The 19,237-nt window shown below is 38.7% G+C and overlaps 1 protein-coding gene across 3 annotated transcripts; it reads right to left on the reverse strand.

The window, feature by feature from the left end:
- Window positions 1–68: 68 nt before the first annotated feature.
- On the reverse strand, window positions 69–15,625 carry LOC132854223 (proline-rich transmembrane protein 3). 3 transcript variants are annotated; one of them, XM_060882515.1, is made up of 4 exons: window positions 15,294–15,625; window positions 7,665–8,525; window positions 7,277–7,579; window positions 69–4,757 (listed from the first exon to the last, which is right to left on the reverse strand). In XM_060882515.1, the coding sequence occupies exons 2-4, from the start codon at window positions 8,515–8,517 to the stop codon at window positions 2,776–2,778; spliced, it is 3,138 nt and encodes a 1,045-aa protein (XP_060738498.1). In that variant the 5' UTR covers window positions 8,518–8,525; window positions 15,294–15,625; the 3' UTR covers window positions 69–2,775. The 3 variants fall into 3 exon arrangements, with proteins under 3 accessions (XP_060738498.1, XP_060738497.1, XP_060738496.1); XM_060882514.1 differs by lacking the exon at window positions 15,294–15,625 and adding an exon at window positions 15,000–15,030; XM_060882513.1 differs by lacking the exon at window positions 15,294–15,625 and adding an exon at window positions 10,375–10,467.
- Between the last annotated feature and the right edge of the window lie 3,612 nt (window positions 15,626–19,237).

A 19,237-nucleotide genomic window follows, 5' to 3' on the forward strand; every position in this document is an offset into this window, starting at 1 on the left:
TAGCAGGGGACTCTTTGTGCCACTGTGAAATAAAAAGGAAAAAAAAAAACAGAAAAGACACATACGTATCAAATGCCATCAGTTTTAATCAAAACCATACTGAGGCATCAGCCCAAAAATACATAGCCATGGTGAATAAGAGAGAAGATGTTTCAGTTTGCAAAGAAAACAATCGACTAAGATTTGCTTTGTAAGCATGCTGGCACAAAACACATGTATACGGCACCAGAGCAATTAATTCAGAAAATACAAATAACAACAACAATGCTATCGATAAGAGACAACAAGTCAACCCGGTATGAGTGGGATGGGGGAGTTCAATACATCATTATGGCACTTCATTGGATCATATGACAGCACAAATATTACATTTAATTGAGCAGGTACATTCAGTTACAAAATCACATGTTGTCCAGAGTGTGGAAACTCGAGCTTGTCATCCTATTTTCTCAGTTGTGATTCTCCCAATGTTCTACTAAAGAGAATAAGATATGTTATCATTGTTAGGTTGTTTTTTTATCATTGTTAGATTTTTTTTAAATTCCCTCTTTATGTAGCGGGATTATATTTTTCCATATATCCCGTTATTGTTTTTTAAATGTTTTTGTTCAAATTCACTAGGATTCTTAATCAAAACCTTTACACATCTAAAAAAATAAGTTTCTTTAATGCCAGTCCTTGTATTGCGCCTGGAAATACACTTGCACTATGCAGGATTGTCATTCACAGTAAATATATTTCATGTTGTTCTGAACATGGCAAATTCTTATTTACAGTACAATCCACAAAAATAGCAGTATTTACATTTTCTTTTATGTTACACATAACCTCAGGTTTGTTGCGTACTTCATGCAATGCCTGATGAGAAATCATTTTTACATGAAATTATACTATAAACAACATTGTTACAGTGATAAGTTTGCACTGAATAAAGCCTTAATTTTAGCCCGTCTTATTCGCTTTTCTTTGTTGATGTAAAAATCTAGACTAGTTTACATCTCAGTGTGTAAACGTGAAGACTGTTTTGCTCTGAGAAATTATAATGATCGCTAAAGCAACTACATGTTAGCTTTGTAAACGGAAAATAATTTGTCAGTGTAAGGGATTCTCACAAATATGTGTTTTAGTTTTTTTCCAAGTTAGAATTTAAAATGAAGCTGGAAATGGTATAAATGTTGAAAATTGACTGAATTCTAAAGGTTTTGCTAATACAGCTCATATGATTAAATAACAGTGGTGTGGAGAGAGACAGTGGAAACTGAATGGTGAGCAGATCACAGTTTTTGGAAGCAGAAATTTAGTAGTTCTTGTTGTTGGTTGTTTTTTCACCTTTTCCACCTTTTTGCTCATATATGCTTTGGTTGTAGTGCATGTCTGAAATTTTTTTGCCCTTCGAAGAGAACTTACACACATGTCAAAAAAGAGTTAAAAATAGGCAGGAATAGCACAAACTCATCTACACTAAATGTTTATTATGAACTTTAGTTTCAAAATTTGACTTAAACTGTATCTGTATTTGTAACTACCTCGATTGTAGCGCTACCTGCGCTGTCTTTTCTTATTATCTCTTCTAAAAGCACATTTATTTGTTTTCTATATGTAGATTTGGCACCATCTTTCTATATTCTCTCATGCTGAATTGTACAGAAAAAAAAACCAGCCAAATGCATTAATGCCATTTGCACTAAATACAACTGTGCGGTCCTTCAAAAACACAAGACAACAAATAATTATTATATGTTGTGTGTTTGAAAATATTATTTACAATTCTAATTACAATGAAATGCTGATTAAGTTGAACCGCTGCATGAGTCTTGCATTAACAAGACTGGAATGTTTGCTCTTACAATGAATCAAGTTGTCATGCTAGTTTTTACTATGTTCTATGTAACCTAATAACACTTTACCCTCAGTTAATTCATTTTTTGCTTATTATAGACCTGACCTCTACAGCACATATCTCTCAGACTGATATTCATATAAAAGACACCAAGTCCAAGACAATATGTAAAAAGTCCAAACCAGTGAAAGAAACATTCTCAATCATTCCTAGTAAAATAACTCCACAAAATGTCTGGAAAAAAGTGTAATTCACCAAAAAATATTTGATTAGATTTGTGTAATTTCATATACTGTAATACCACTTTAATGTCCGTCAGCTCTGTGCTTCAGAATAAATTCTTATACAGGCACAATTTCTAGTCTCATAAAATAGATTACATCTCAGTCACTGTAACTGTAACTCAGTCACAGATGCAGCTTAAGTCTTTGCATTTCAGTCAGTTACAAATAAAATACAAACCAAATTCAAATAAAAAAAAAAAACAATTCTACCATACATCCTAATTTAAATTCACAACAATCTGCTTATGTTTGCGAATTAATTATTTTAAACTTTTCAGATGTGTTGAATTAATTCTCAGGCCATTTATAAATACTAAAAATAATACATGAATGATGAATGATGAATGGCTATGATGAATTTCAGGAAATGTTAGTTGTTAGAACATACTTTGTTCTTTCATTTTGCTTCTCAACCTTAAATATGTACACAGGTGAGCAAAACAAATGGTATGAACAAACATCCCTAAAATAAAATAGGTGACAAAAAATAATCCATACTTCATGCAAACCTAATGCGTTCAAAATTTAAAGTCAATCCGACATTTCGTTTTTATTTAGGTCACACCAGAATATAGTTAAGTCCTGATTTTATTTCAGGTAATGTCATGGGGTTGTTACTTAGATCATTGGTCTTTGACAAATTAAGTCAGTTCAAAGATCGATTATGTCACTGGAGACACTCGCTGAGTCATCATGGCGACTGACTCTCAGGTAGCTCCTCTCCCTTCCATTGTCTGACTCCACCTTATCTAAATCAGGGGTGAGAAAAGGTCTGGTATCGTCTGTGCTGGGACTCAAAACTCGACCCATACTAGGAGAGGGGTGCAGGGAGATGGGGCAAGAAATGGAGGAAGGCACAGGAGCTTGAGAGGTCCAGCGTGGCCCTTGATGGGTTGGTGTAGGAGGAGCTGTTACCTGCCTGCTTGGGACAGCACTGGGGATGGAGCGGTTTAAGCCAGCAGAAGACTCACTTAGCAGAGTATGCTCATCACTGCTATCCGAGAGCATAAGTTGAGGATCGCTGTTCCTGCGCAGCCAAGGCTCAGGAGATGGAGGTGGTGATGGAGGTCCCAGAGAATGGAACAGGCTGCCCCCCCTGAGCAGATGCTCCCGGTGCAGTGCCTCATCAATGCTGCGAGTCAGGTCAATTGGAGATGGAGGACGCAAGTCAAAGTCATAAAGTGAGATGGCCGATTCTTTTTCCGGGTCCAGACTGCTGCTCAGTGAGCACTGGCGTGGTTGACTGAGGGCTTGCAACCTTAACAATGACCCAGATGAGCCCTCAATGCTTCTCTGGTTGCGTCCATGGTTACTTTCTTTGGGTGGGTCACGGTTTCTTATAAGGCTCTTGCTGATGTCAACACCTGAGCGTTCCTGCCCTGCCCAGTTATTAGGCAGCTCCCCTGCTACTCCACCACTACTGGCCCCTCCCACCCCATTGCTGTCAGATTTCCTACATGGTCTCCCCCTGAGGCTTTGCACAATCTTTGCCCAGCAAGTGTGTGTTTCTGATGAATTGGAGGATGGGCAGGGCGAGGTGAGGTCACCTGCTGCACTGACTCCCTGTCCTGGAGCTCTCATCGTCTGGCCCCCTTGAGGTCTCCAGAAAACCCAGGAGCTCAGGAGTAAAAGACAGAAAGCCCATGTAAGTTCAAGCAGTCGTGCCCAGAACTGAACCAGCCACCAAGCCCAACGGAAGTGGCGCCAGTCCCCTAGCAGTCCATACAGCCAAAAGCATGTGTAAGCATGCATCAGACAGCACAGTGCCCCTAGAAGAGCACACCCTGCTAGCACACGTACCAGCACCCTCATTTTCGACCTGCCGAGCCCTTTATCTCTGGTATGGCTGACCTGGACATTTGAGAGCCGTGGCAGAATCAAGAATATGTAACCCAGGCACAGTACCAACCCAGCAGAAAGGGTAAGGGTCTGCAGGACAATTGGTACAGCAGGTGATAATGCAGGAGATAGTAGGTCAGCAGCTAACAGTAGAGTACATTGGAGAATGGCCATCACAGCCAGAAGAGGCAGATGCTGAAGAGGTGGGGGCATCAAAACGACCTCAGCCCCTTTTAGCACCAACACCACCATTGCAGATTGCGCCCATATTAAGAGAGGCAATGGTAATGTGTACAAGGCTGTGACAACTGAAAACGGCAAAAGCAGACGAGAACCATAGGGATCAACCAGAAAGTAAATGGCTCGAATTATACCTGTAAGAAGCAGGAGGCCATTAGCGAGTGCTAGTGCCCCACGGTGAGGGCAGTGCATGCTGGGAGCCAGGGCTAAACCCAAAGCAGACCCAGCAGTGAGAAGCAGGAAGAGGGCAGCAGAGCCAAAAACATGCAGCTCCCAGGCAAATGACAGCGTGCGGCTCAGGTCAGCCCACACCAGCAAGGTCCGGTTTGAGGTGTTAATTTCACTGAATATGTTTGGGGGTTCAGGAGAAGAGCAGAGGCCCAAACCAGTGGCACAGGAATTTCCAGGAGGGGTGGGTCCAGGATTATCTGATGGTATATTCTCCAGAAATAGAGAATGTTCTTTATCTACATGTCTCGCATCATTGTCCACTGGTAACAAACGTCCACGTCCCATGGGAAGAGACAGAGTTGTGCTTTGAGAAGTGGTTGCATCTGTGAAAATAGAAGCAAAGAAATTCAGAAAGTAAGAAAATTTTTAATGTAATGCTTTTATTTTTCTGCATATACACATAAAGACGTTTCTGTTTGATGGGGAATATATATTCACATACAAATGTACTGTAACTGCACCAAAATCCATTTATCTCTTTTTTTCCTATATAATAATCAGCTGTTTTATAGCAATATGCCCTGCAACCAACCAATTGCTAAATAAAAATGCTTTGAAATCAACAGGCAGGGTTCCTGGTAATGTATACTGACACTCGATCAGTGGAAGTATATGAGGGCGGAAGAAATCATTAATTTGATGAAAGTTTTTAATTATTAATTGCGTTGTAGTTATGACATAAGAGAAAGGAGTTTTTTTTTTAATCTGGGAAAGTAGCTCTAGCCACTAGAGGGAGGTACATAGCCGTATAATCTTAAATATTCGCCACAAAACCTGTTTTGACAGAAAAACTACACTAATTCATTCATTCATTCATTTTCCTGGGCAAAATAATGTTAAATAAAAACAATGCATGCCAAATAAATTATAGTGAAGTGCTCAAAACAGATAACACTGATATCAGAGTTTGACTGACTGACTAATTTAAGGTGCAGTATTGAAATGTAAAACCCAATTATTTAATTAAAAAAAAGAAAAAGAAAGAAACATTTTTATAACAAGTACGTTTGTACCTGTTTATATTTCTGGAAATTAGGGGAGGAATTCACATTCTGGGAATTAGCTATGGCTAGTAAAATAGCTTTAGAGATTTAGCAAAGTTTACATACAAGATGTAGAACAAGTCTACAGGGTCTGTTGAAGAGGGTAAATTAAATCTGACTTGATTATTGACTAATTTGACAAAATGACTTTCATTTCAAACCCATTTCAGAGTTGAATGTTGTTTAATGCAAGAGGCAAAGTTAAATAATGTAGCTGTAGGCTAAATAGTAAGTCGCTTGACTTACTATTTAGCCTACAGCTACATTATTTAACTTTGCTGAAAAGCTAGCATAGCCAAGCAATACTTGATGATTAGCACCACTTTTTTTCAAAATGGGTTTGAAATGAAATAGTCATTTTGTCAAATGTAAACTTTGCTAACTCTCTAAAGCTATTTTACTAGCCATTTTGTTTGTTATTATGTTAAAACATAACATGCTTTCTATCACCTTGATTACTAGAGTAAGGAAAATAATTTCATTTTTGTGCTGACATGATTTATTCTATTTTAGCTAATACTGATTATTATTATTATTATTATTATTATTATTATTATTATTATTATTATTAACATTTTGTCATGGAATATGTTTTTCATGGAATACATTTTCTCATAACCTTTAGAAAATTTGAAGGATTGCATGGAGTTTTGATCTCCAAACTTTCGCTGTCTCAATCTTTGTTATATACATAATACAGGATTGTGTTATATCAACATAATATTTTAAAAGATATTTTAATTAATTTCCTTAGTTATTTGGGACATTGCTTCTCACTTTACCTAGGAGGTGCACACTCATACACACAAGAAGAGAAAGTAATATATGATGGATGACAAAGAAGAGCTTTGGTGAAGATGAATGAAAACAGTCTATTCCCACAGAACAATAATGTGCTTTGTGTAAACTCACACAACAGCAAACTCAAACCCTCAGTCATATCTAGAAGTAATGTTTGGACATACTTCCACACCAATCCTTCAAATAAACAAACAGTACAGACACAAACAGACAGCCAGTAACATGTCTTTCCTGTAAATGACACCAGCACCTAAACAGCAAGACGCCCAGATGTGCCGATCAAGTTTCACAGCTGGAGGCATTCACACAAACCACTCGCTTACACACTCTGTCTCTCACTCTACTTCAATCACTTTAACCATCGTGGTCTCCCGAATCATTCACAATTTTCCATTCTGTGGAGGTGTTTTGAAAGATTATAATAATTCACAGAGCAAGCAACAGGGTCTGACACACTTGAAGTAAACCATCTTTCTGGCATTCATATGTTTATTGGACCACTTTTTTACACTTGTCTTCTCCCTTCCTAGCACCCAGTTTATCCATCTGGTTCACATCACTCTCTGAACTCCCTCGGCTCCATCCCCCTTTCTCCTCTGTATTTCCATTTACAAACCATCCACTTTTTGTAATAGTATCTATCAGTAAACCTTGAGGAGCTTTTGTCCTTGCTCGCTTTATCCTTTACTGCTCTTTTCTCTTCTAGCTGTTTTTGACTCCTCCATCCTTTGCTTTCTTCTCCTCCTGTGCAGATTTTCCCCTTGGGTCTGTCCTGTCTCTTTTCTGCAAACACCTCTCTTCATCTCCCTCTCTCTCTTTTCCTCTGTCTGCTCTCTCATACCTTTGAGCTTTATCCAAAGTTTTCCCGTAAGACACCAGCTGCATTCATAATTCCACTTCGTGCCAATGACTTGTTCGTCATCAATGCAGCCATTGTTTTTCTAACACAACCATGAAACTACAAATTCCATGAGTGCCAAATTGGTTTTGACATTTACCTGCTGTGATTTTCTGCTTTGTTGTGCTTTCTGATGGTTTGATCTCTGCTGTTTTCTGGCTGCTTGTGGTAGAAACTGCTCCTTGAGATGCAGTTCCTTCTGACTTCTGATTGGTTGTCATCTTTGTGCTTGCTAGCTGTGTAATGCTTTTTGTTTGTGGGGTAGTCAAGTTGGCTGTGGATTCACTTTGTGGTTGTGTCCTCATGTTTGTGTAAATTAAGGTAGTGGTTCCATTATGCGATAGTGAATTTGGTGGACTTTCTTTTGATTGATGTCCTTTTGCAGTGGTACCGACTTGCATATCTGATAAACAAGGAAACACAAGGAGGAATAAGAAATACTAATAACACATCATACAGGAATGTAAATATGTGCAGCATTCACTCACCTCTTAGATCATCCCTACTTGTGTTCATCCTATCAGCAACCACTGGGGAATGAACTGATGTCGATGGTTTCTTGTTGGCCAGTGTAGCAGTTGAGACTTTGGCCTGATGCTCTAAGCCAACCGAAGGCTTTATATAAGTGGCGGACACAGTTGTCAAAGAGGTATGAGACGTCTGCACTTGGCCAGAGTCAGTTGATGACTTTACTAAGCTAATTACAGTGGGGAATAATACTGCTGATATTGACAAGTCTTCTTTATTGGTGTCAGTAACTGCTTTTTTGGCAATAGTCTCTGCCTCTGTTATTGTAGTTCTGTCAGAATCTTGTTTCATAGGTACAAATGTAGTTGTTTCCTTTGCAGAAGAGACTCCAGTCTTTTGAATGGTCACTGTGGTAACAGGCCTGACTGTGAAATTTTGAGTTTGGCTTAGAACACCATCGGTTCTGTTGTTTGGTAACAAGGAATGTGCTGTAAGATCAACTTTCATATGCATTTCTGAAGGTTTTGTTGATGTCTCCTCCACTGTATAATTAATAGCTCCTGGCTGCCCATTTGATATAGCGTCTCCATCCTTATAGACTCCAACAAAAGCATTTCTTTCTGTCTTAGCTCTTGGACCCATTATTTGGTCAGGTACATCAGTCCAGCCTATGGGATGAGAAGGCCTTAGGCTCTCCTGTGTCTGATCGGTTTGTCTTATGGTGTTGCCATCATATGAGGAAGAGTTTACATACACTTGGCTTGCAGTTGGTTGGATAAGAGCAAGAAGCAAGGGGATCATTAGCAGAAGCTCCATGGAAGCGCTTGACTTTCCCAAAGCACACCTGATCAACAAATGGCTGCCGTTTTTCATGTCTGCGTCTGTGAAAGAACAAATGAATAATAGGTTATAATAAAATCAGAAACAAACAAGTGACTGGATTTATATGAATCTGTGGCTCTTGGAATGGAATGAATGAGGCATGACTAAATTCTTCATGTAGGAAACAATCTATATTATCTTTCAAATGTACTTCGGATGTACTTTCAAATGAAGCATGTGGTAGCCTAGTGGTTAAGGTGTTGGGCTAAAAATCAGAAGGTTGTGCTTTCAATCCCAGGTCCACTAAGCTGCCACTGTTGGGCCCCTGAGCACGGCCCTTAATGCTCAGTTGTATAAAAATGAAATTATTTAAGTCGCTCTGGATAAGGGCGTCTGCTAAATGCGAATTGTAAGTGTAAATGTACTTCATGGAAAGTGCTCACTATAGGGTTGTAATGCAGTGGCAGTATTTATGTCTGTATGTATTAGTGGGTGTGACATTTTTTTATTTTTATGAAGCGTACCACTAGGCCCTGGAAACATCGGGATACACTAGAAAAATATGGGGGTTTAAATGCCAGCACTTTTGCATGGTCTGAAAATTCTTGCTTTGAGCTCATAACTCATCTCAATTATTGGATTGGGATAGGTTTTTGTTATCCTGTTTGCACAATTATTTTTTTTTTTTTTGTTGAACTGATTCTGTTTCCCAAGATATTAATAAGGCTATTTGTCACATTTAAACCGACACATTGCAAAACAGGAAGTTATTATGAATGAATGAACAGCTGTGTAAGTTCAGTTAACTATGTTTGTCCTGGGAGTGTCAGATTTGTATCTCCAAACAATATATTCACATTCAGTTACATCCCTAGTGCACAGTCCCAAAAAGTGCAGAATCATACCACAGTTTTTTCTGTACTGCAGATACTTTTATAAGTGAGAAGTCATCCTGCAGAAAGAAATACTAAACATTATCATATGCAACAAAATAACTGTTGAGTTGATGCAAGTGGCTTTGGACATGGAAATCAGTAATCTGTGATAGACTGGCATTGATCATGCCTTGCATCCCTGGTAACCAACTGAGTCTGCCTGCAGAATGAAATCCACTGATCACCACTTAATTTCATTACTGAGCTCAAGTTTGAACACAAAAGGCAGCTTTATTAGTCACGTCATTGGACCTCGTATCTAAAACGTGCAGCACATCTACAATACAAATTGCCAAACTTTCCACATTACCATCACACAGATACACAATGCAGCCATATTTGGAAATATTAAATGATTAAAAGCAGCAACAAGCTATGAGCTTACTTTTTACCCTCGAATTAAAATTAAAAAGACAGGCAAAAACTTTGGTGAGAACTGAAATTTCAGTATGACTCATTATAGCACATTGGCCTATTCACTGGGCCCTAAAAGAAACATAGCATCTGTTTTTTTACTCAGGGTCCTGTGTAAGATATGTTCCAAAAACCGTAAAACACCTGTCAACAACTCAGTCCAAACTCTTCCCCAGCATGCATCATTGTGACTCACTCCCACCCCCAAGTGCTGAATCACTATGAAGAAATTCAGTGAAGCATTTGGTTCCTGAACAAAAGTCTCTAGAGTGTCATATGAGAGCTACAGTCATAGTGAAAGAAAGGAAAGAGGAGCTTGAATTAATTTAAGCACTTAATGTAAGCCATTCAATAACATTAAGCATATCAAGAAAGCCAGAGAGAAAAATAAGAGCTATAGAAAGAGCAAATGTTTCAATCACTATGATTTCATCCTGAGTAAACACAACAGTAGCGAAGGTTTGAAAAAGCATGGTATAATTTGTAAAAACACAGTATAACCAACAGCAGTAAAGGCAAGTACAGAACACACAAGAGAGGTGGGAGGTGTTTGTTTCACCCTTTTTTGCTTTTTCCATCTCGTGTCCTTTCATACTTTCTTGATGTGTGTAAGTCCTCCTGTTCTTCTTATGGTTACTCTGACACACTTTGACTTTAACGCAATGACTGACTGTAAAGATACAGAGATAAGGAGAACTAAAAAACATGGTAATAAAGCAGGAAAGGCAGACATAGGACAAGGAAGAGAATGAGAGAAGAGAGAATAAGTGAAGATAAGAATTGTGCCTATGCAAATTACAGAATGTCAATATCACACTGTTATTATATTAAGCTCGGAGGTGTGTGTGTGCCGTAGCATGTGGGTGTGCGTGTGTTTACTCTGGTGAAAATGGAAAATCAGACAGACTTTGTACACCAACCAGGTGTTTTTTTTGTGTGTGTTCCTATGAATGAATGTGTATGTGTTTACTCTATGCACATCAGCCACGTGTGTGTTGTGTATTAGTTGTGTGTATACAGTGATTGAAGCACTAATGTGTGTACAGACTTCCTCACTGCATCCAGTACACTGGAAACGGTCTTACCCGATGTCCCTTCTCTCTCTTTCTTTCTCTCTCTCTCTCTCTCTCTCTCTCTCTCTCACACTCTCTCTCCCTCACATGTCACACACAGACGGTAAGGATGATATAATGCCCCAGAATTGTGATACACAGAATTTCTAAAGATATAAAACAGTTGAAATGCAAATTACTATTTCCTTCTGATGTCCCCTAAGGCAGAATGTCACTGCAGATTCTTGAACAAGAATTTCTTTGACTATCCACTCTATCTCATTGTGTTACAGCATCACAACCAGAACACACACACACTATTCGGGTCACATGCCACAGTAATCAATGTGTTTAATGTAAAATCTAAAACACAATAAATACCATATTACCAACTACATTTACATCTCTCTCTCTCCCTCTCTCTCTCTCTTTCACACACATACACACATACACACACACAGACACACACACAATAAATATGATCATCGAATTCCTGCCTCATGGCCACATGGGTCATTTCAAATGTTTAAAAGAGATGCTTGTTTCTCCACTCTTCACTCTCCACAGGAGCGCTCCCTCTTACTCTCTCTCTCTAAATCTCATGCACACACACACACACACACACACACACACACAGACTGACTCATTCCATGCCGTTTGACGTTTCCGTTAATTTCACTGAATGTTTCCAGGCAAAGACAGAAGTCTGTTTGTAGACAGTGGTATCAGAGCGCTGTGCTGAACGTGTGCATGTGTCTGTGTGTGTATGTGTATGTGTGTGTGCGTGTGTGTGGGAGTGGGGGTTTATCTTCTCAAAGGATAGGGCTGAGCTAACCAGTCAGTATATTGCTGAATTCCCCCTTTTTGAGATAAATGTGCACGACTTATTTATGTAGGATCTGTGGGGGAGGCAGACTGTGTGTGTGTGTGTGTGTGTGTGTGTGTAGGTATGGGTGGGTGTCGGGGTGGGTGGGGTTGTTACTGGCTGTTCTAACCAAAAAGATTCCCATCCATGCCTAAGGAATGTAGGTAGTCTTTATCATCAGGGCAAAACATGCTCTCTTTCCATCTGTAGGCAAAGCAGACCCACTTAATGGGCACAAATGATCATGCACAACATATGAACTCAAATCAACACAGCATGTTCACCTGATACTAGCATTTTCCCTTTCTTGCTTTATCACAAAAGCATAAAATATAAGGGTTATACGACTTCAAATCTCTGCAATCTATCTGTTTAACTTTCTGTTTTGTTTTCATGTCTCAGCTGGCACCCACTAGGATTTTATCATGTTCGTCTTGCCAAACTCACAGCCCTAGATTCTCAGATTATTTTGTTCTTTGTCTCTCTCTTTTTCTCTCACTCTCTCTCGCTCTCTTTTTCAAATAACTTATTCCTTCAATGTTGTGTTGTCTGCAAAATTATTCCATTATCATTACACACACAAACACGAAACAGGCCAAGCCTAGATCATCTCATTCATAGGGCTTGTGACCTGCATTGATCTCAAAGAGGGATATACCGATATGGTATCACTATCCAACAGATGATCCAGGATTCAAACTCTAAATCGGTATCGTATCAGGTTTTATTTATATGCCCAATCCACTGATACATGCTGTAAAAGCATCATGTCTCTACACATATCTCAGAAGAGGAAGCTTGCAAAAATTGCTCTGTTTAGAATTAATTACAAATCGTAAAGAATGTCAATGCCAAAAAAAAGACCATAATTTTATTACAAACTGTACCTACCTTAAAAATGTATTTGTCAGTTGGTATGAATGGGATTGTCCAATCATTTAAACATCCTACTGTAGCTCAAGCATTTCTCACCATACATCACATAAATCTCCAGAGTTTTGATTATAATATACAGCTCCTCATTAACTCATGCTAGTTAATATCTTCTAAGTTTGAATGATTCCATATAATATTTTGAATATAAAGTGATTGTTTAGCTGGTGATCTAAACTGCTGACTGAAAACCATTGGCTGGCTGTGCTGTTGTCTAGTCGTTTAACCTTGAAAACTATTTAAGCCTCTAGTAATCTCACCTTCACCTCCAAATTCCCTAAGCTGCTATTCAGGTCAGGTCCTGTTAACGCCTGGCACTGAATGGGTTCCCTGTGGAAATCTGACTACCTTAATGAATTGCAGCAGACTTATACTGTATGTAGTATGTAGTATGCAGAACATTATTAAATATTGAAAAATAACTAAGTGCATAGCATATCTCAAATCCCATATCATACATAAGTGAATCAACATAAAATTCAGGACCGTACATCCATGAGTCAAGTACTACTAATAATACTACTACTGCAATGGAGGCTTATCATCCCCAGTCATGTATCTTCGGTAACTGATATATCCTGATCAAGGTTCCCAGGAGCACTGTGAATGAGACAGGAATGAACTCTGGAATGGATGCTGATCCATTGTGGGACATTATGCATACACATGTCCATTTAAAGTGAATGAAGAGTCTCCAGGTAATCTACATGTATGTGGAAGGTGGAATGAAAACAAAGAACCCAGAAAAAAACCCAAAACATGCAAAACTCAAAACAGACAGTAATCCAAATCCAGTATTAAACTGAGAACCTGCCCAAGAACCAATGATTCTAAATGCAGCAAGGCTAAGGATGGATGATATGAAGATATTATATATCGTGACCAATTCAAATGTCTCCATCTTCTCTATTTATAGAAAGATTGCATGTACTACAATACTAAACCCATTCTGTCAGTTGAACCGAAAACATTAATCTCAGACATTCATCTATATCCTAGTACAGCTCATTTTCCCTGAGAGACACATGAACAAACCAATAACAATTATCAGCTCCTTAATTTATCCTGCGTGATATACATTTCCGCATCATTTTGTTTGGCATCACAGCAGCAAAAGATTTGGTGCCTTAAAAAACAATAATGGATATATGGAACCACTGGATTTTACTCAACAAAAACAACAGTGGTTTGCCAAATATGCTAATTCAAGATTGGCATGTTGAGGAAACCTGACAAACCTGTTAAACTGCCTCAATTTAAAGCATCCCAAATCTGAAATTCAGATAACACTGGGAGCAACTACAGCATAACAACACTGAGCATAACAACACTGCATCCAAAACAACAGGATTGAAGAAAACTCAATAACAAATGAGCTTGACAAAAACACTCAAGTGAAAAAACAAGTAAGCACTGGAAAGACAGGAGGAACCCCAGGGTATTTTACCTGGCAAAGGATTTATCGCCAATGAAAATGGTTGAAAATTAGATTTTTGAATGGTTGAAAAACTATTACTTTATGTCCATTTTCATGTTCATTTTTCATCTGTACACATGATACAACATATTAATATGATATAAATATAAATGAAGACATTAACAGAGGTGATGTACTTCTTACTTAGCACCTAAAATATGCTCAGCTTGGTTGCTCTGTTCAATAAGGTACAAAAAGCAGTCCAAGTATTATTCTGGATCGTGATCCAGCCTGAAAATAATACTAACGATAATGATATTTTGCCAGATCGCCCTATAGGTAGACCCACTGCACCATTGTGCTGCCCAGTACTGTGTTCACTTCACTACTTCACTAGTATAGCTTAAACAATCTTTTGTTTAATGCACTCCAATATCAAAACCTGCACACAATCATAGTAAGAAGTAGGATCTATTCCAGTTCAAGTGGGATCAATTTCACCTTTTCTTTGGGCCCTTTAAAATGAGGATCTGCATCCTGGTGCCTTTTGATGTACAGTATAGCAGTCATAGAATAAAAACCAAACAGTCCATTTCATTTCTGTTCTATTGTTTTGTTGCTACAAACCAAAGCAGTTTAACCATCGTCTCATGGGACCAGAGTGACAGATCTAAACGTGCGTCAATCTTGCATTTCATGCCAGAGCAGCAAGCAGTGCGTCTTAAGCCAAGAGAAACGTGGAAGACTTTTTGGTCTCGCGAGAAAGAAATGAAAGAGCGCGTGCATTAGTTTCTTTTCAAACTGCGCTTTATTGTTTATAAGAGCCTACTTTTTCAATATGCAGCAAATCACCACCATCAACGTCGCGTTTTGTGTGTAATAAAAAGAAAACGGTAGGTATTGTAAGGGAGTCTTACCGCGGTAAACAGTCATTAGCATGAATCCTCTCACGCGCTACAGCGATGCGGAGATCTGTAGTGTTTAAAGCCAGCAGGCAGCATGGTGCACGTTTACTGCATCGTAACACCCTTTGCGCGCACGACTGAATATTACTCCTTATTTTACCGTTATGATTATTATTATTATTTACAGACAATATGCTAGTCTGCAGGGACACGCGCACTAAGGTGCCAGGGGTCGATTGCGCATCTGATCACCTCCACGCACCGATCACGTTAACACAGGAAAGACACGCAAGTGATGCATCCTACCTAATGGATGAAGTGGGATATTCGTTGTTGTTGCTCTTGCTGCTTTGCGTCTGGAACAGCTACTGTTACAAATGTGCCGAGTCCGCGATCGTGTTCCCGAAGGTGAACCGAAACCCTGCCGCTGAGGGCGCTGGGTCAGTGCCGTCCTCCCTCCGTCTGTGTCTCCATACTAAAGTCATCTCTCACTCGCGCGCGCGCGGTTTGTCTTACACAACTGCCTTTACTGCCTGCCTCAATGCCTCCTCTCTCATTCTGGCAGATTTCACGTATGCGCAGTGACGTATGCAATTTTTTTGAAATGGCGCAGTTGAGCGTGTGAATGAGGGAATGTGTGTGTGTGTGTGTGTGTGTGTGTGCGTCCGTGTGTGAGAGAGATCACGCACACACACACACACAAACAAACACACAAACACACACTCAAACACACACACACACACAAACACACACTCTCACACACACACACAAACACACTCACACAAACACACTCACACACACAAACACACTATCTCTCTCTCTCTCTCACACACACACACACACACACACACACAGGTGAGTGGTTGAACGACTATTTCATTACAGTTCACTTAAGACCTTATGCCACCTCACAGTGGTAACTTAATAACACTCTCACAAATAAACACACCCAGTACTTTTCATTCAGCTGTACCTTTAGCATATATATTTCACCTAGTGTGGACTGTATATGTTTTGCACTTTCATTAGACTTTAGAGTACTTTCTTTACAGTCCTGTTGTGTACATCTGAATAATTTAAAAGTACACTATATTCACTAATAGCACCCCAGGTAGACCCTTGTATAGTTTAGATTAATTTTTAGAGGGCATTTGTGAATAAACATGAACAACAAAACCTTGTGTTATATAAATTTATATTAAATGTGTTATAGAAAACTGCTGCTATTAGACTTTACAAGAATAACACCTACAGTATGTAAGCATAGCTCAGTCAAGTAGTACTCAAGCGCTAGGCTTGAACTTGCTTATTACATGTAATATGGGAATTCATTTTATGACACACTTTTAGTGGATGCTGCATGCTCTGAAATGTAAATAGGCTAGTAAATTATGGTCTAGAGTCTAAGATAATTATAAATTGAAACATCATTGATGGTAATTCAGTCCATACTCATGCACATCACTGCATCACACTGCGTGTTTGACTACACTACCTGTTGCTGAATATATTTTTATATTCAAAATACATTATATTTTATCATTTTTCTCTGATATACTGTGATACTTTCTTTGATATATACTTCATATATATATATATATATATATATATATATATATATATATATATATATATATATATATATATATATATATGAAGTATATATCAAAGAAAGTGTGTGTATATATATATATATATATATATATATATATATATATATATATATATATATATATATATATATATATGAAGTATATATCAAAGAAAGTGTGTATATATATCTCATGCCTATATCTATATCTATCTATCTATCTATCTATCTATCTATCTCTATATATATATATATATATATATATATATATATACATACATATATATACAGATAGATAGAGAGATAGATAGATATAGATATATATAGATATATATATCTTACCTGTGCCTTATCTTTATTCCTTTATTTTGTTCTTTTCACTAATATTGGCTATTTTTAGGACAGTCATGCTTTGTATAAAGTGAATAGTGAATTTGTGAATAGGCGTGCTTGTGTCCAGCAGCACAAAAAAACTGAGAAAAGCTGTTAAAACTGTGTGTAAATTCAGAGCGACTTGGGGCAGTCAATGAGAATGAAGACAGTAGAATTCCCCCAGAATGTTCCTTAGCAGCAAGAAAACTGCTTTGTTGTCAAGTGGAACGCTACCGATAACTGTTACTATGGTAACCAATAGTAGGCTTGCCTACTGGCGACTTCATAGTCTGGAGAATCGCAGCATAAAAATCCAAACACTCTATGTGTGAACGTTGCATAGTACAGTACATTTATTTTGGCTGACTTTCAGTTGAGATATAATAATAGAATATAAGTGGCTACCTCTCTCTCAAGGACCCAGCAGTAGCTGCTTGGTGGTGCTTGGTGGTGTTGAGGTGTGATGATGGTGAGGGTGATGTGAGATGTGCTTGAACATTTTGGATTTGACTGCAACAGTGATGGAAAAATTTGCATTGTAAATATGTACATACTGTATTATATCAATGATTACATTTGTGATTACAAAGAACCATCACACATCCCTGATAGTGTGCCAACATTTTGAACTTTTGAAAGCTAGAATGAAAAGCCAGAAAAAACAGTTATTATTTTCTTCACAAGTCACTGCCAAAGGCACATGCCAAGGAACATGTCAAAACCACATGCCATTATTGACAATCTCAGCTGGCAAGTGTTTAAAAACTATCTATTCTGTGAGAAATCTCAGAAATAAAACCCCATTGTATTGTAATTTGTTGTGGGTGGCAGCAGATTACTGCCTGTATGGAGCTTCACATTGTCTTTGTGTCTGCATCTGAGTTCCCCGGGTTCCTCCCACCTCCCAAAAAACATGTGAGAAGGTGTGAGTTAGTGTCTGATTTTGTGTGTCTCATGGCTTATGATGGTCTGACTCACATCCATGATGTATTCCCGACTCAGACCGAGTGTTCCTAGGAAAGGCTATGAATCCTAGTCAGGATACAGCAATTTCATGATGATTTCATGTCATCACCATGACCACTTCTATGATCACTCCAACCTATGACTGAAAAAGCATTTGAAAACAAATGTAATATTAATCAGAAGATTAATCACAAGAGAAAAAGTTTGAATCCAGTAAACAGTATTGCAAATAAATTGTTTTCAAATGTTCTTCTAAAACAATATTATTTTATGTGTAGAACATTCATTCATTCATTCATCTTCTACCGCTTATCCGAACTACCTCGGGTCACGGGGAGCCTGTGCCTATCTCAGGCGTCATCGGGCATCAAGGCAGGATACACCCTGGACGGAGTGCCAACCCATCACAGGGCACACACACACACTCATTCACTCACGCAATCACACACTAGGGACAATTTTCCAGAGATGCCAATCAACCTACCATGCATGTCTTTGGACCGGGGGAGGAAACCGGAGTACCCGGAGGAAACCCCCGAGGCACGGGGAGAACATGCAAACTCCACACACACAAGGTGGAGGCGGGAATCGAACCCCGACCCTGGAGGTGTGAGGCGAACGTGCTAACCACTAAGCCACCGTGCCCCCCTATGTGTAGAACAGTTTTCCAAAAATAACAAACTGCACCTTTAACACAAAAACACACAGACATAAGCATGGACATGCTCGCAGATATTTACCATATATACGCATTCGTTCAGTCACGGAAATACAGACATGTACCCACATGCACTGAAAAAAACGTGTCATCTGAAATATCCCCCATTTAGACATGAGGATTTCTGTAACACTGATACACTGGCACTGAACATGCCAGGAAGAGGAGCACACTGTGCTGGGAGATAAGAAAGATGTGGAGTGTGTAAGTGTATGAAAGAAGCATAATAGTAGACTTTCATGGACTTTCACACAGAGGCACAAAGGAAAAATTCTGATTAAAAAAAAAAGGTACAGTCAGTGACACAAAGGAGCAGATTGATTAGCTACAGTGGTGTTGTGTTTATGTACAGTGGACAGAGAGAAAGAAAGAGTTCTTCCGTGTCTTTGTCACAAATGTACAATGGCTGTGTTGTTCCCACACCTTGCAGTATTTTATGTGTGTGTGTGTGTGTGTGTGTGTGTGTGCATGACAGAAGGGACTTTTTCATTTCCACCCTTGTGCTGGCTTGCATGTAAATGTAGGCATTGATCTTATATGTTTAAAAAAGGTTTACTTAAATTTTTCTCATTTCCTGTAACATATGTAACATGTATTTATATC

Source organism: Tachysurus vachellii, chromosome 11 (assembly GCF_030014155.1).
Source record: "Tachysurus vachellii isolate PV-2020 chromosome 11, HZAU_Pvac_v1, whole genome shotgun sequence".
Lineage (NCBI taxonomy): Eukaryota > Metazoa > Chordata > Actinopteri > Siluriformes > Bagridae > Tachysurus > Tachysurus vachellii.

Excerpts from the sequence above, each read along its gene's own strand:
- LOC132854223 (XM_060882513.1), bottom strand. The coding sequence starts at position 10,408 with ATGAAAGGACACGAGATGGAAAAAGCAAAAAAGG. Across the intron at positions 8,526-10,374 it reads GATGGAAAAAGCAAAAAAGG|ACGCAGACATGAAAAACGGC; the intron begins GTGAAACAAACA and ends GTTCTTTCACAG. Across the intron at positions 7,580-7,664 it reads AAGTAGGGATGATCTAAGAG|ATATGCAAGTCGGTACCACT; the intron begins GTGAGTGAATGC and ends CTTGTTTATCAG.